We start from the raw sequence: 16053 nt of genomic DNA on the forward strand, positions 1-16053 counted from the left end.
AATCACTTCTGTTCCTGTAGTATACCTTATAGAACCAGGTGATATTTCGGTGAAAGGTTGACCAATCTGCACTAAGTTGAGGGAGCAGTGGTGCAGCTACTGCCCACAGAGTCCTTGGTTTCTGCTTCACAAGATAGTAGAAGCTTACAGTTATAAGTGTTCATGGTGGTGATGGAGGATGTCGAAGAAGCATAATTGCTTGGATGTTGGGTAGGACACTGTTCACTATGGTGACTTTGCCTGCAAGCTTTTTCATCGTTTTGCTGTCATGGATTGCAGGCTGAGGCTGAGTGGGATAACAGAGGTTTATAGTTGCATGTGGTCAGAGGTAGAACAGGTTTCTGTAGGAAATGAATCTTTGGTCTGAACCCGAGTTCTTGTTCTTGCGAACTGTTAGTGATCTGTGTGGTTAAATTCAATTTATATGTATACATGTGCACCCTGCATGAATTATTGGGTCTCTATTGGGGGGTCATCGGCTACACCACTTTTTATTTTGTATTTTTATTGGTTTATTTTTGCATTATAAAGCACAGAGGAAGGAAAAGCAGTCCAAATATAGTGAATAATGAGCACTATTAATTCTAATAATCATTATACAATTCATAATTTCCCTTCCTTTAATTTTTCTCTTTTCCCAGGGCACCAAGATTCTCCAAACGTTTATGTGGTATTTGAATCCACGCCAAGTCTTTGATCTCTCTCAGGAAGGGCCAAAAGATGCGTAAGTCCTCAAGCACTCACCATGTGAACCATAATTCTTTTTATATCAGGAAAGCAGATGAACATCTAACTTGGATAGATTGGTAGACTAATGATGCTGATATATGTTATCTAGAATCAGAGTTTCAGAGTATAGTTAAGCCCTTAAAATGACTTCAGATAAGGTCCTTAATCATGTGAATGAAAATGACAAGGCTTGGGGGTCTTAACACTTGTTTTAAATACCTATGAGGAAGCTACTGAGAAGACAGAGCCTGACCCTTTACAGCAGCATGGCAGGAGGGGCAAGAAACAGTGGACAAATTGTCAAAAGAGATGCTTGAAATGAGAGGGGATCCATCTGGATATAATGAAAGACTTTTTCACTGTGGGGACGGTTACCCATTGGAATAGGTTCTCTTCATATGAGGAGATTTTTGAGCCCCAGCTTGATGAAACCCTGAGAAACATGGTCTGATCTGTGTTGACTCTGCTTTGAGCTGGAGCTGAACTAGAAGTTCCTTCAAACTCAAATTATCTATGACAAGTTAGTAGGTTATCTGTTAAATAGGAGGTTACTTCTATTACATTTTTTCTGTTGTGTTGTCTGCAAATTCCATCCTCATGTATAAAGATGTATATCTAAATAAATATGTATATACATATGTGGAGACAACCAATTGGAGTTGATGTTCTGGTATTGTGGGTGAAAGAAAATATTCAAGAAAAGGTAGTTCATATGAAACAAGATGGGGATGGTATATACACCATTCTAATAGATGTATGAGAGGTATGGCAGCTTGGTTATTGAGATACAATCTTTTACATTTGTCAAGGAGCACCCTCTATTGGCCAGATTTTGATTGTTGTTCCTTTTGTTAAATGACTTGGGAGTGCCCACAGCAAGTGACAGAAGCAGAGATAAAGGATGCTACATGATCTCCTGTTCATATTGTAAGCAGATACACAGATGATGTTTTAAGAATTCTGTCTACAAGAGAAGAAGGACAAACCTGTAGAAGGCTATCCTTTAATACAAAATCATGTATTAGGAAAACATCATTGAATTTTGTTCATAGTTACAGCTTTAAAATGTACATCAGAGCACCAACTGAAGGCAATTGCACGGGTGACCAGATTCATATATTTGAAGTAGGGAGTTCACTCAACAGTACACTATGCCTAAATCTCAGTAGAGTCTATGTGCTGTGGATCCCACAGTGCCTGACCATTGACTAGTGGCTGATCATTATGAAGGGGTGAAGCTGCTTTTATATTCCCATAGATGACAGCAGCATGCAACTATCTTCCCTTTGCTGACTATCTGATGCTGCTTATCTGGGCAGTGGTTGAAGGGTGAGTGTCCCTCAGGAGGACCTGTCCTTAAAGGGGTGATTCTCACTGCTAAAAGTTATTTGAGATAATTTTTATTTGAGATAAGGATTTTTGCTTTACTTAACTATCTGTTCAGTGATATTTTGACAACCTAGGCAGCACAAAAGGACACTGATAATTTAAAATCATATATTTACCTATATGAATGGACCAAGTGTTTGCTATTCATACTTCTAAAGCACTCATTTTTATTTATTTTTTTCCTGCTGAAACACCTGCCTCTGTTCTCATGATGTACAGAAGCTTTCAAGTAGATTTATGGTTTTCAGAGTTGTGTAATGGAATTAAAGGAGAATTAGATCCTCAGTTCACTATGTCTCTACCTGTGAATGTATCCCCTCCACTGGGAGATGTTTAATTAGGACTCTCTTTCACACAACTGATAGAACAGGCCTTTTTTGGCTTTCCTTTTGGTATCTTATATCAGATAGCCAGAGAAGGAGCTCTGTTAGGTGATATTGCCTTCCATGGTATTAAAGAAATACAATTATCAGTTGAAGGAGCTGTCATGCTCTAAACGCTTCAGAAATAGAGCTCAGCATGCCCTGATGAGAAACACTATGTTTGGTTTAAAAACCCCAATGTTTACATTTGTTGCCTTAGGATAAGAGGGCAATGCAAGGTGTTATCATCTCCAGAGGGAGAAGAGCATCTGGCCTTTCAGACTACATGTTCCCATGTTAAACAGATAAAATACTTCTCAGGAGGGGTTGTCTAGCTGTGAAAGAAGGCCTCATCTCATTTTTTTTAATTTTATTTTTCTACCTCCACTCTATGCCACTGATAATATTCTAGAGAGAAATAAGTGGCTGATAAACTGTCACTCAGCAAAATGCATGAATATTACTTGCATTGTTCTATTGACTTTTTTGTTTTTTTCACTTTTTTTTTTTTTTTTTTTTTCCCCTCTCTCGACCAGGCTGGAGCTGTACAGAAAAGTGCCAAACCTGCGGATCCTGGCCTGTGGTGGGGATGGGACGGTAGGTGACCAGTGCCTGGCAGTCCTTTGGTCATTGCCGAGAGATGAAAGGGGTCACAGTCATGGGTTTCCCACCTTGTGGTGCCTGCAGAGCTAGATAACCTACCTTACATTTATTAAATCTACTATTTTTTTTTTCGTCTTTTCTATGTGATCTGGCCTGCTTAGTGATGGGGCTATATCATTCTGTCCTAATGTCCTAGGTTCTGTCTGCTTTATGCATTAAGATTTGGCAACGCTTACAAAATAAAGACCTTCTTTGTTGGCTTTCTCTTAATATTTGCACAGATCTGAGGATCTAACAGGTTAAATTAGTGTCTGGGGGTCATTAAATCTTAACTTCTGTCATGTTCTGCTGTTGTCTTCATGATGTCCAAGTACTGTCAAATGGGGTCTCTGTGCCTCAAGTTTCCTCACTTTCTTTAAAAATTCACTGTGAGGAAGTGGTCATACTATCAGCCTGGAATCTGGAAGATTTAGGTTCGGTAGTTTCCTTGCCATTGATTGCTATGTGTTCTTGGATAAGTGAGTAGGATCAGATCTTTAAAGAATTTAGGCACCTTCAGATGAGGACAGGCTCTTGCAGTTTTGGGGCCTGGAGGCCAAGAGTAATAATGAAGTAATTACAACTGTGTTAATCTTGCCAGTACTTAAGAATATTATAAATCTCACTCTGTGCCACCGAGTGTCAAAATACAGTTGAAAAACTGACCTTTAGTCTCTGTGAAGCTCAGTTCCCCAGACATAACATTTGATAATACTCATAACCATATAGATATAACCATAACCATATAGATATAATACTCATAACCACATAGATATAATATTCATAACCATATAAAATGCATTTCTGACTGAAAGGTACAATGGTTGGCCAGGATATATAAATATAAATATATATATAAGAAGATATTTAGGGCACCTAAACAGATTATTATTATTTTTTTTTAATATATATATAATTTTTGGTTTTATTTATTTTTGTTTGTTTTTAATAAGTGAGCCGAACCTGCTCTGAAACACTCTCTGCTTGAATTTCTGGGGAAAGCTTCTGTTCAGCTTCTGTGGGTTCTTTTAAACCCCCAGATGTAAAGGTTATTAATTCTAGTGCTTCCCCTGAAAGAATAAAGAAAAAATGTGATTTGAATGCCATCTTTCTGGTACCTGGGACAATAAGATATTACTGTCACTGAACTGGGAACACTCCTTGAAAAACCTGTGAGGTATTACTGCAAAAAAAGAGGTATTAGCTGCAAAAAAGAGAGGTTTTCAGTCAGTTTCTGAAAGTGTTTGCAGTTGCTGTCTGAGGAAGCCAGAATTTTAATAGGAGGAAAACCTTATTTTTCTGAAAAAATTAAAATAGAAATTAATACAACTATATTGAATCTTAGCATCCTGGTTTTTCTTCACTGAGCATTGCAAGCAACAGGGGGCAGCACCTTCGCATTAGTATGAGCAGCGCTCGACTATTACCTTTGCTGCTTCTCAGTTTGAAGCAAATTAATATCTAGCTATTCCCAAAGCCATTACATCTAGAAATGAGAAATCTGGCTCAAATGGACTTAGTGAATATTCAATGAGACCAGATGTTATCTTGCATTATTGAGGTGAGTCAGAACTTATTGTAACTTTTCCATTATCGTTACTTGTTCCTTTCTAGGGTGTAAGCTTTCAAAGCAGTCAGGAGCTTTCCTTTTAGAGTGAAGTGATACTCTTTTTCATCATTGACTATAAAACATCTTTGATGTTTTATAAAACAAGGTTTAGAAATGACCTCAAATTAAAGAGCAATGTTGTAAATATAAATTAGTAATTTGAAGTTTCTGTTTATCAGTTACAAGCATTTACAAAAGTGGTTGGTATTTGTAATGTTACCTGTCCCAGTGTGAGATGGAGGTGCAGATGTATGGATTAAGTCAGTGACAATGACAAAGGGCTGTTCAAATAGTTCTGGAATTATATAAGTCTCTACTCTCTCCCATTCTCAATACCAGAGGACTTATTTTTTAGAAGGTTACTTACCTCTGACAATCTGGTAAGATTTGAAATCACAGAAATAATAGTTGGAAGAAGAGAAGTCCTTTCCAGGTGAAGTCAGTAGTTTCATGTCTTTTTAAAACCTTACATTTTCAGTAGTGATGGCATCTTTGAACACTGGTATCAGGAAAAATATATATATATATTTTTCCCCCTATATTTATCTGCTTTTTTTTTTTTTTTTTAATAATCATTATTTAAAATGCACCCCATATTCTTTTAACTTTTTTTTTTTTTTTTTTTTTTTTTTTTTTTAAAGTTGAGAATTAACCTAAGTAATGGTGCTATTTTCTTAGAGCAAGAATTTCAGTCATAAAAAGCTTGAGAATATTTTCAGCAACACTCCTTTCACTGATGGAAATTACCTTTTAAAGAAAACAAAACATTTATGGTACTTTGTTCCTTTTAGCCAGATTTGTATTGAAAAGTTTTATGTAGTCCTGAACAGGGGAAGAGAGAGAATCAGCTTTCTAAAATAACCAATGGCTTATGGTGCAAAAGATCCAGACTCATTTTTCCAACCCACAGTGGTCAGTCCTCAGCATTATAGTTTAGCTCATCTTTTATCAAGACAAGTCCTGTATCAATATATATATTTATATTATGTTTTGCTCACAGTGAAATAATTCAGCACTAAGGTATGAATTATCTGGGGAATGGGAGACCTCTGGGTGAATCAGTGCTTGAGCTGACTGGGACCTTTTATTCCAGGACATGCTCTGAGATACCATGCTGCTCTAAAGCATCTCTTGAGTCTTCTTTCATGGCAGTTCTCAAAGTTTTAGTTTCCTTTAGCGTAAGAGTAATTTAAAATATTTTGCTTGAGCTGTCCATATTATTCCTAACTCATTGTTAATCACTCTTCATTAATTTTAACTTACTATATTTTTAAGAAAAATTGTAGGCAGCCTTAAAAATACCTGGCATGATTCTACGTCCTATTATTTCTTAAGAATAGCAACTTCTCTATTGACATTCCTTAGAACCTCTGTGTGCCTTTAACAATAGCCAGTGTTTACATCCTATTGCTTCTGCTTGCACAGGAGCTTCATGAAGACTCCTTTACTAGCTCTCTGGAAGCCAAAACCTTGGATGGGGCAGTTGTACAGTTAAATTTCTGATATCCTCATTTTTCCTTCTCTCTTTTGCTTTATTTGAACTTTTGTGTGGTGGGGATACAACTAAAACATGCATTTTTTTCCTTCATTGCTTCCCTCTTCATCATCATGACTAACAGTTTTTTGCATTTCTGGTTTTATAGGTTGGGTGGATCCTCTCCATCCTAGATGAACTGCAGCTCAACCCCCAGCCTCCCGTGGCTGTCCTTCCACTTGGCACTGGGAATGACCTTGCCCGCACCCTCAACTGGGGTGGGGTAAGCACTGACTGGGGTTACCCTTACATGTGGGTTCTCAACTTGCTGCTCTTATTTATAGTGTAGTAGTGTGGAACTTCCTTTTGGCTAAAATAGCTGGTGGGGCTTCTTGCAAGGTCTGCTTCACTTGCACACAACAGCTCAGTTCAATTTCCAGTTTGGTGGCTTGAATTATTAATGATGTAATTGTTGTAATAAGAGTGGGCATAGACGCATCTGTCTGGTATTTCAGGCCAAATACTGAGAATAATAGGTAGATTTATATTTTAAGCATATATCTAACATTTTTTTTTTTCTCTCAATATTTATCCTTGACTACACACTGGAGTTATTTCATAAAGGGCAAACACACTCTGGTTCTTCTCATTATGGTCTTACCATGCCTGTCCAAGACTTATGTTCCTAAGCAACAGTTTTTCAAAATGTTTCATATATCAAAATTTAGCAATATTTTGAGGTGTTCTAAAGAACGTTTGTCCACTGTTTTAAATCTGCATGAAAAGAGGGAGGTCTTCCAGGTAATTGGTGAACAACTTGCTTTGCTTTGGCTATCCATGGCTGATATTCTGGTGACACTCATTCCACTGCCAGGGTTACACGGATGAACCAGTGTCCAAGATCCTGTGCCATGTAGAAGATGGAACCATTGTCCAGCTGGACCGGTGGAATCTCCAGGTTGAGCGCAACCCAGATTTACCGCAGGATGAGTTGGAGGATGGGGCTCGTAAGGTTAGAGCCTTCTTTTTCCCAGGGACACTATAGTATGCTTAAGAGGATTTTTGAGATACACCATAAGATGTATGAGTGGGGAAGTTCCAAAACTTTTTAATTTTCTAGTTGCATCTTCACCTTTTGCTCTTTTATTGTCTCAGTGCTTCCAGTGACATGCGAACCATAATGCATATCAGCCATCGTATTTGTTGTTATACTCTCAGACTTCAAACGTTTATCTCAAGAACCAAATTCTGGCAAAACCCCCATGGCATCTTATCTAAAAGGTCACTGTTTTTTCTCTAGTTAACCTGAGGTGGCAGGAGAAGGAATAGTATGACCACCATCCATTAGAGGCACATCTAAAAAATGATGTAGAATTATATTCCTTAGGATTCTGCTGATGGATACCAACTGTTCCTTTCGTTTCAGCAAGGAGTAGTGTATGTTTAGATTTAACATCTTTTTGTGGGGGTCTCCATATGATCTCCATTAGTGTACCTTGAGAGTTGAAGAACAGTAAAATCTTTGTGAGGGGATCACATTTGTAGTGGTATGTCATTTGGACTGGAGATGTTGAAAGTGTCACTATCATCAAAAAATGATTCTGTGCACCATTTTCCTCTTCTCAGTTATAATTTCCAGTTTATCTGTTGGATGTTATTTTTATCTCTCTATGGCCATGATGGGTCAGTATAATGATGAAGAGGCCAGATGCGTTCTTCCCTGCTTCATGCATCCTCAGTAGAATTAGGCCTTCTTGTCTGGGACTTGCATTGCTCCTGGTTATATATGAAGCAGGAAGAACACAGCTTGAGTTTCATTCGCAATGCTGAGCTTGAAGTGCCAGCAATTAGGAAAACCTTTGTATTGACATGTTAAGTGGAGTAATGTTCAGGGAAATCTCAATGAGAAAATAAATGAAGAACCTTGTGATGTGTTTACAAAGATACTTATATGATCATAAAACTCTGTAGATGTGTTTGTGTTCTTTAGGCTTTTGTATTTGAATATCTTCCACAAGCTATTACTAGGCTTCAGAACAACTTCTGCATACACTTCCCTGATGTATTCCATTTCCTTAGTTTTTCATGAGGTGCCAGATTTAAAATAGTTAGTGCCTGGTGTGTCACGGAATATTTAATTTGTGTTATTTTTACATGTCTTTCTATTATCCAATTATAGCTTCCACTCAGTGTCTTCAATAATTACTTCAGCCTTGGGTTTGATGCACATGTTACACTGGAGTTCCATGAATCTAGAGGTAAGAGGAGCTTTTTTTTTTTTTTTTTTAAACCTTGGACAGTTATTTTATGAATTACAAATGGATTTGAATTTAATGCTTTCTTATAATTCAAAGAGTGTTGGAACATACAAACCCAAGGTACACACCACAGGTAGCAAGGAAATGATTGTATCATGAGTTTCCAAGGGATTTTGTGATTTAAAAATAAAAAAAGTACAAGAAAAAATGGCATTCACTGGAGTAAAATGGCTAAATGGGGAGATTTCATATTCTTGACCTTTTAAAGGAGATGCCAAATACAATTATAAAGACAGCTTACACTGACATACAAGTGTCAGAATAAGAGCAGAAAGAACAAATGCAAGCCAGGTGCAAGTTTTTCCTGCCATGTGAAGGGGGAGAAAGGATAAGATCAGTGAGGATGTGAAAGTAGCAGGAGGATAGCTGATCTAGAAATGCACAACTGTTACCTATGGATGAGTATAACATAATGTCATTGGACTTGGTACAGACCCAGAAGGTATCTCTGCAAATGAAATGCTTTAATGAACTGCCAGCAATTTGAGCTGTTGCAGAATCTTGCTTGTCCCCTTGCTGATGGCAGTTATTACCACACAATCCAAACGTGGCTTAACAGGTAGACCTTGGAGTGATGTGAACTGTTAGATTTGTATGGTTTAGGCAAGCATGCTTGTATAAACAGACCTTGTCCAATTGCCTGTGTTCACTTTTTGATCATTTCAGCTTCATATTCATGTTTTTCTTCTGAACAGCAGCCTTCCTTATCTTCACTTTCATATCATCAGTGTCATTACAAAACAAAAAGATAGCACCTGAATGCCTTGCTAAATAAAGAGCAGAGTACATGATGGAATAAGCTAATGCATATTTTATAATGTTTAGGACTGCTTCAAGCTTTAGGAATAATAATGAGGGGGCATAAAAGGGCACACGAATGAAATGATGACAGCTGTATGCTTTTTTTTTTTTTTGTGTGTGCATGCATATCAACATGAATTGCTAATGTGAATGTGAATATACTGTATAGATGAAATGCACGGCTACTTTCTCACTTAATGGAGGCATTACTTAATAATGAAGTTATGGAGCCCTATAAAGAATGAATGTTATTCCAGAGATGCCAGTGCTTTAAAAATTTATGTGGGTGAAAAATACTTGGCAGAGCAAGCTGTCTATCTGTGAGTGGGTATGTATGGACAGAAGAGTTTTTCATAGCACTAGTGCATGCTCTCACAAGTCATTCTGTTAGTGTTTCCTTACCCTCTTGAATGCTAAAAGATATGAAGTCACTCCTATATGTTGTAGGAGAGAAAAGCTTATAGCTTTGGAGGTGTTGCTGATGTATGGGTTTTATTGTGTTTCATGTGGAATTAAGCAATACAGAACAGATTTTGATCTCTTTGCACTTGGCCCGATAAGACAAGTGGTTGTATGCAGTTTCTTATGTGGAACATTTGTAATCACATGTAGCGTTAAAACAAACATACAAAAACTAACCAATCAACCCCTCCGCCCCCCCAACAAACAACAACAACAAAAACACAGAAAACCTAAATCCAAAATAAATTAAGATTGATTTGAACTCTTAGGCTATCAGGCCATTTTATGCTATGGAGATTGCTAAATTGTTATATTTTAACTAAACAGTGATTGCAGTGTCTCAGAGGAACCTGTATGTGACCATGGCTATTTCCATGGCAACCTCTACACTTTTCTTGTGACTAATGAGATTGAGCCTTGAGGGTTGGCTCCAAGCTTTGCTTCTACAGGAAGCATTCTGGATAGCAACTCTCCAGAGCCACAGTTTCCCCCTTTGTTATGCTTATGCTCTGGTGGAGCGGGGACTATGCATTTTACTTCATCCCTGTTGACATTGATAGTGTTGAAGGGTGAGGATGGAGTGAGCTTTGGATATGCAGTCATTGATTTGCTTCTACAATCGAAATCACACTCTAGTCAACTTTAGGCTCTATTCAGCTTGGTAGAAAGAGTCTTTCCTCCCTGCCAATGTTCATCTGCCATGCCAATGGTAGGAGCAGTTTAGTATGTTGAAAGACTGCTGAGTCCCTGGCCTCACAAAGTCTCCTTTTCTGTTTAGCTGCCTCCAAACGGGGCTTTGATTCAGGTCAATATTTGTCACAAGATCTGTGTAAGAGTCAGTACCCTGGTGGCTGCTGCCACTGGGGATAACCACATCAGAGAACATGAAGCATGGGCACTTGAGCATTTGGGAGCCACCCACTTCTTAGCATGGGGTTCTGAGAATTTCTGTAGAGCTGTCAGCTCAGTAAGTGAATAAAAGATGAGATTTACTTACGCAATTAAATGAATAATTTTAAGAAGAGGTGACCCTGACTGCACAACAGAACAAATGCATGATACAATAATGGGGCAGACAATCACACAAGAAATAACGTAACTCTTATGAAATGGAGCATTATATTGTGAGATGTAGTGACTTCAAAGAGAACTAGATGAGTTGTTACAAATAATAATTTGAGATGAAGTAATTTGGAAGTGTTTATACCAGTGTTCTACTTTAGCCAGAAGGACTAAGGTCATTTCTTGGATGATTTTGCTAGAAAATCACTGAGCAAGAGTAGGTGAATGGTTCTATTGCTGTATACAGTATCAGAAGAACTGCTTCTGAAACCTCTGGATGCTGCAGACTTGGAAAGCAGTCCCCAGGGAGGCATGAAAGTGACCTTTATTCTGAGAAATATGCTGTGTACTGGAAGATCAAAGGAGCTCCATTTAGCTTATCGGAGAGAAGGTTAGGAGGAGATTTAATCACCACCCATAAGTATTTACTCAGGGAGAAGATATCTGATAGTTGAGGGCCTTTTAATCTAATAGACAGAGAAATATGATAAGATTTAGCAGTTAGCAGTAGAAGCCAGAAACACTCAAAATAAGAAAAAAAAAATCCACAGATTTATTTTAATTGTGAGAATAATTAACCACTGCACTGGTGTTACTAATGGACTACTAAAATTCCCTATCCCTTTGAGTCTAATCCAAATGAACAGCTCTTTAAATAGGTTTTGGAATAACCACATAATTTGCTGCAGGAATACTCGGGTAGAGATGGCAATTCCTGAGTACCTTTCTGGATATCCTCTTTGTAATGCATCAGAATTTATTTTTCATCTCATAATTTACTAACAGTTTAGTCCTGCTTTGGAGCATGGGTTAGTGTTTCATAGGTTTCTGATAACTGTTAAAGAAATCTGTTCTATGTTGGTGAAAACAGAAGTCTCACAGATGGTATGGAGGGGTCTTGAGATGAATAGTCTGAGAGGTGCTAAACAAGCTGGTTTTATTTTTGTTACCCCTTTGTTCATGTTTCCATCTATTTTCACTGTACAGGAAAGGGGAAGAATTCAATATCAATGTTTGGAATCTGATAGCAGATAATGGCACAGATGCAGGAACCTCACATGAGAAAAATGTATTCATGTTAATACTTTTACTGAGTGATATGTGCTGAAAGCACTATAGTGTTCATAGAAAATCTGAAAGTACAATGGAATCTACTCAATTTATTAAGGTGTTCATATTTTTCTTTTGTATCTTTTCACAGAAGCGAATCCAGAGAAATTCAACAGCCGATTTAGAAATAAAATGTTTTATGCAGGGGTGAGTTGTGATTCATTTTACAGAATAATGTTATTTTATATTATTGAATGTTTTACTGTATCCTTTCTCCCTTCCATTCTCACACCAGCAGTTTGTACTGATTCATTTTGCCTGCTGCAATTTAGAAATACACATGTACTCTTTCTGGCAATGACACATGTCTGTTGGAGAGTGCTGATTGTATTACAGTATTGGATACAGTACTGATCATATTTTACCCAAGGACATTCTCTTGCTAACCTTTCAAAAGGAGAAGTATTATAAGTTTTATAACTATAACTATATATATATACTCGCGTGTATATGTATATATATATATATATATTTAAAAAATCATATTTCCTGAGATCAGGAAAGAATAGGTTTGACAAAATAATGGCATTTTGTTATAAGCTCTTCGGTGGGATAAGAAATGAGGAAATAGAGAAGACGATGATGATTCCTACTCTTATTTCTGTTGTAGGCAGCCTTTTCAGACTTTCTGCAAAGAAGCTCAAAAGATTTATCCAAGCACGTTAAAGTTGTGGTAAGTATAGGAAATTGTGTCATAGTATTTTGGAAAGAGGGGGAATGGAGAAAGAGTGAGGTGAGAGTTTAATGGCTCTGTTACTTTTCAGTTTTGAGCATGACATTTGCAACACATTCCAAGGAAAGTCTTGGGAAAGCTGTTACAAAGCAGCAACACTTCTCTTGTCTGTGGCTCCATTCAGCAATTTCTCTGTGCTCTGTCACTTTGGCTTTGTAGTGTGATGGTACAGACCTGACTCCAAAGATCCAGGAGCTGAAGTTCCAGTGTATAGTGTTTTTAAATATTCCCAGGTAAGCTCAAGACAGATGCTTGGAGTTATAATAGAAAATAATATTAATAATAAAATCAATATCTGCAAGTTGTCCTCTGTTGGATGGATGTGCAGGAAACATATTGCTACTGTGCTTCTTTCCCGAGAGTTAGGTGCTTATAATACTGTTAATTAGCAACACGGAATAGGATGGGAGTTCAGGGTGCAACAATATTCTTTAAAAAGTTGAATATCCTTTGATATGGAATTAGTAGAAGGGATTGTTTAACAAACTGGCTTTCAAAAGTTGTGTGCCTAACCTGCAAACCAGATAGCAAACCAGACAAGAATGACTGGTCTTCTGCCTAATTAGAAACAATGTGGGAAATGGAAAAAGAAAATCAATATTTTTAAAGAAACAAACATGAAATTTGTTGAAATAAATGTTTTTTCTTAATTTAGTAGAAGATAGCCCAAATAGAAGTAAGTCTGTATCTTTAAAAGTTGTCTGTCTCCTGCTCTCTAGACCAGTGGTCTCCAAAATCTTTTGTTTGTGCACCCCTAATGTTAAAAAAATAAAAAATGAGCATGAATATGTATGTTTATTTACAACTTACATACAAGTATTAGTATACTAATATGTACATTATAAAACAGACACAAAAAGATAAATTAGAAAAGGAAGTCACAAAGATGAAATAAACACTATTGAAATAATAATTTTATTAACAGTAAGAAAAATACTTTCTTCCTGCGCCTCAAATGGGTTTTCTTGTGCCCCACACTTTGGAGCCTATCTCTTTACTCCATGTGCAAGCCCAAACACCTGGTGGTCCAGTACTGCCCTCTCTGCAAGGAGACACTTGGTGTCTCCTCTACAAAGTTCTCTCCTGTTGCTTTTAGATCACTTTTATATCCATTCTATAATGGTAGGAAAGGTATACATGATGGCTGCATCTGTTCCTCTTTATTTCTCCCTTGCCTCCTCAAGCTATGCATTTTTTTTTTGCAGTCCTTGTGCTGTCAGAGCTTATGAGACAGCAGAGAGAGAAAAAACAATGCTCTGAGGCTGGGGCTGCTGCTGCACCCCTGTGCCTTCCTAGCAGAGGGGATAAGCAAATTTCTGGCAGGCAAATCACAGGTGCCAGTGAAGCTGAATCCTGATCTGCAGAGAGCAGAGCAAATAGGAAGAACAAAATGCTGCTGCTCTGTTGCCTGTTGCTTAGTGTTTCTCCCACTTCCTTGTTGGGGAGGAACCTTCCAAAGACTGTGATGGTTAAATTTGTGAATGCTGTACCAGCTTAGAAATTAGAGACCAAGTTTCTCCTTTTGTCCATTCCATGTCAACATAACTTTTAATTGTACCTCGACTACATCCTGAAATAGATGTTTCAGTGTTTCTTCTGGAGATCAGAGCAGGCCAATAGTCAAGCTAATAGTCAGGACCCATCAGGGAAAACTGCTTTCTCAAAGCTTGCTTTCCAAACTTTCTGTAGGTATTGTGCTGGCACAATGCCCTGGGGAAACCCTGGAGATCACAGAGACTTCGAGCCTCAGCGGCATGATGATGGCTACATTGAAGTCATTGGGTTCACAATGGCCTCACTGGTGAGTATATGGCAGGTGCTGCCCCTCCTGAAGGTAGGAGGAGATTCAGTAAATTCTATGGGCAGCATTACAGAGGAAAAATTGTTTTAAATACTGAAAAAAAACACCACAATTCTGTGTTTTCAGCTAAGGCCAAAATATGCTCTGCTGTTAGGTTTTAAATGAGGGGGAAAAACAGTAATTTATAAATATAATAAGTGCTTTTTAATAATAGCAATATTTTGCAAGCAGTGAATTTTTTAATTTATACATTTAGCAGTGCTTTAAAATGCTCTCAAATTAAACAGCAAGATCATGACAGTGAAACAAACAGCACGTAGGCATGTTTTTACTGTGGGAATATTCTATGGTCAAATAATTACTGCTGTTTCTTTTTAGATTTTGTATAATTTAATCTGTGACATAAAAGTTCCATTTTTTTTTTTTTTTTTTCCTAAAACTGGCTTCTGTTCTGGAGACAATTATGACAAATTATATTTAATTATTTTCCTTAGATATTTTTCTCCTAAAAAAAAGTTGTTTTGACACATTAAAATAATGTTTATCTCAAAATACTTTGGAAAATCTTCTGCTTTTGAAGGTTAGGGTACTTAGTGAAAGACTGCATGCTATTCAGATGAGTGTATTCTCAGCTGCTGTGGAGCAAAAGAGACAGACGCAATTTGAAAGATATGTACTGTCGATGTTGATTGTCAAGTTGTAGAAGTGGAAGTGATCTGCACCCTGCTAGTGTTTTGCAGTATAGGGACTTAGCAGTCTTTGAAGGCAATGTCTACATTTTGAAACTGAGTCTGGGTCATTCTTGACAACTTAATTGGTTCTATTTGAATGCCTGTACTACTGTCCTAAAAACATTCTTTTTTCTTTTCACTTGGGGAATAAAAAAAAAAAAAGCATTAAGAAAATCAGAATTTTCTGAATATTGTTGGCAATATAAGTTTAGCCAATACAGATATTAAGTTGAAATTGTTGAAATATTGTACAGTATATCTATTTTGCCTTGCAGTTTAATAGTTTGTTCTTTGCTCTAAAGGTATACAAGTCTCATAAATCATGCATAAAGCCAATGGGATCAGTATATTTTGTACTTAATTCGAACAAAACAGACATTAAAAATAGGTTTTTATACTGTATGTCAGTACCTAAGGTGATGCTAGTGTACTATTACAGAAGATGTACACAAACAAGAACGAGCATCCCTTATCAGTCTTAGTACCAGGTCATCACCTTGTATATTCATAACATAAATGTACAAAATAACAGGACAACATAGGACTGGTATCCAGAAACATCGCCATTTCTACTTCCATGTGACTCTTGTTAATATAATTGTCTAAATCCATTTACTGAAAATAGAATAGTAATAACTTCCGTATGGCCAACCAAAATGTTGTGAAAATTGAGTATTATTTTTCTTTTTGTTCCATTATGGAAAGAAAATTCAACCAACAGTTTTAAATTGGCAGTTAACTTTTTGTCAATGCTATCCTTAAAGTGATCTAAAACTGAGTTACAAAAGTGCTCCAGAGTTCTACTATCAAAGTGGTCAAACACAATGTCA

General features: G+C 37.1%; 1 protein-coding gene across 2 annotated transcripts in view; it reads left to right on the top strand.

Annotated features, from left to right (window-relative positions):
• Nucleotides 1-16053, top strand: part of DGKI (diacylglycerol kinase iota) — a 215584-nt gene that overhangs the window by 110388 nt on the left and 89143 nt on the right. For both annotated transcript variants that reach the window (XM_032199161.1, XM_032199152.1), the window contains 9 exons: nucleotides 642-724; nucleotides 3017-3077; nucleotides 6375-6488; nucleotides 7080-7217; nucleotides 8385-8463; nucleotides 12050-12105; nucleotides 12569-12631; nucleotides 12851-12924; nucleotides 14381-14492. In XM_032199161.1, coding sequence (XP_032055052.1) covers nucleotides 642-724; nucleotides 3017-3077; nucleotides 6375-6488; nucleotides 7080-7217; nucleotides 8385-8463; nucleotides 12050-12105; nucleotides 12569-12631; nucleotides 12851-12924; nucleotides 14381-14492 — 780 coding nt within the window. The remainder of the gene's footprint in view (nucleotides 1-641; nucleotides 725-3016; nucleotides 3078-6374; nucleotides 6489-7079; nucleotides 7218-8384; nucleotides 8464-12049; nucleotides 12106-12568; nucleotides 12632-12850; nucleotides 12925-14380; nucleotides 14493-16053) is intronic.

Source organism: Aythya fuligula, chromosome 1 (genome assembly GCF_009819795.1).
Source record: "Aythya fuligula isolate bAytFul2 chromosome 1, bAytFul2.pri, whole genome shotgun sequence".
Lineage (NCBI taxonomy): Eukaryota > Metazoa > Chordata > Aves > Anseriformes > Anatidae > Aythya > Aythya fuligula.